Source organism: Alligator sinensis, unplaced genomic scaffold, assembly GCF_000455745.1.
Source record: "Alligator sinensis unplaced genomic scaffold, ASM45574v1 scaffold1315_1, whole genome shotgun sequence".
NCBI lineage: Eukaryota > Metazoa > Chordata > Crocodylia > Alligatoridae > Alligator > Alligator sinensis.
In genome coordinates this window covers 9,247-10,965 of record NW_005843415.1, presented here as the reverse complement: position 1 = coordinate 10,965, position 1,719 = coordinate 9,247, and the positions used below count along the sequence as shown (strand labels likewise).

The 1,719-nt window shown below is 42.9% G+C and overlaps 1 protein-coding gene across 1 annotated transcript in view; it reads right to left on the bottom strand.

The window, feature by feature from the left end:
- TRPC4AP (transient receptor potential cation channel subfamily C member 4 associated protein) overlaps window positions 1-1,719 on the bottom strand; it is a 28,781-nt gene that overhangs the window by 17,845 nt on the left and 9,217 nt on the right. Inside the window, exons 7-8 of the mRNA XM_006038626.3 lie at window positions 1,390-1,480; window positions 581-721 (exon numbers count right to left, since the gene is read on the bottom strand). Of these exons, the coding sequence (XP_006038688.2) occupies window positions 581-721; window positions 1,390-1,480 (232 nt within the window). The remainder of the gene's footprint in view (window positions 1-580; window positions 722-1,389; window positions 1,481-1,719) is intronic.

The window sequence follows — 1,719 nt, the reverse complement described above, 5'->3', positions numbered from 1 at the left end:
GCCAACTTCCATTAAAATGAATGGGATTTAGAGGGCTCCAAATCTTTTATGACAACTTTGTAACATGCCTATCTACCCCTTTTTGCAAATCTCAGCCATAGTTTGGAAGCTCAGCCAAAGAACATAAGAGCTTCTGAACATAAGAGCATAAAAAGTGCCATGCTTGGTCAGCCCCATGATCCATCTAGCTCAGTGTCCTGTCCCAAACAGTGGCAGAGGTGGATGCTATAGCGGGAGAGTTTTGAACTGGTTATTTAGACCCATTTCACTGTCACTTCCTGCAACTTCATTGGTGTCAAAGGTCACGTGACATCACTTCCTGATGTGATGTCACTTCCTGTGAGGTCTTTGAATATGGCTCGCTGGCCCACTGGGTGATAAAAAGTTCGTGATCTGGCCCAACATTCAAAAAGGTTGGAGACCCCTGCTGTAGTGCTTGTAAACAGAGGCACAACAGCTACGTTACATTTTATCCATCTACTATACCTCAGTCAGACCCAGAGTATCAAATTAACCCCACACTGTAACCAGTTATGTCAGACTGGCATTTGGCCCACAGCACAAGTTTCTTCAGGTTTACCTTCTCATCTGTGTTGATGTATTTGTTGAACCTCTTGAACGCATCAATATTGAATTTCATCAATTCTCCCAGAAGGTCAAAGTAACTCTGAAGCACGTCCCGTGATTTGCATTCGCTGTCAACAATGCAATAGAGAATATGCTGGCGAAAGAAGAAAGCATATTAGCTCCACATTTTAGCTCAAGTCACTAGTAAACAAAGTCTAATGCTTGTAGTCAAGCTTCTGCTTCAAAAGTTTTTCCTTGTTTGATTCTGACATGATAAAATTAGAGAAGCATTTTGGAATTTTTCAACAGCAGTCTCCAGAGCATGAGAGATTTAAACCTAAGATCCAAACCACTCAGAAAATCAGTTTTAAATCTAACCAAAATCTAGTTACTATGACCCTGTATAGTATTTAGATTCCTATTATCAATAATTTAACAACATTTGAGAACTCCCATTGAGTTTGTTACTATGGATATGAAAGGTTAAATTTTTAAACAAGAAGTATATTTATATTGGTAATGCATTACCGGTTAATGTTTAGCACAGGGAGCAGTCTGGCATGGAAGAGAAGTGGCGCAGCGCCTCAGGAACAGGAAGGCAGCGTAATAGGAACAGGAAGGTGGCAGGGCAGGTAGGGAAGAGCAGGGGAGGGGAAGGGGTGAGGAGAGACTAGTAGTCACAGCTAATCTGCTCCCTCTCTCCCAGCATGCCGGTGGCTGCAGTGGGCTAGGAAAGCCCCTCGCCTGCTGCCGCTGCCTGAGGCTTCATGTGGGCTGTGTTGTTTAGTGAGGCACTTGGGCTAAAGAAAATATGAAGGTCACCTCCAAAAGTCCTCTCTTTAGCAGAAAGATCTGGTCCGCATAGGAAGTGGTGCCTCGTAAAAAACTCTCAACGGCCCTTGCCTGCCAAAACCTGAGACAGAGCAGAGAGAACTTCTTATTCCTAATTCAGTCTGATTGTAGCAACTAGTTTCACACCTCAGGGTAAATCAATTTTCCCAGTTTGTTTAGCTTCAACATGAAGATGAAGTAATGAGGATCCATAGAAGAACCAAACTGAAAGTGTTGGTCAGAGCTTTTCATGGTCCTCGTTTCCTTCAATAGTACTCATATGATCAGTGAAACTGGTACAAACAAAACAACCTCCCCCTC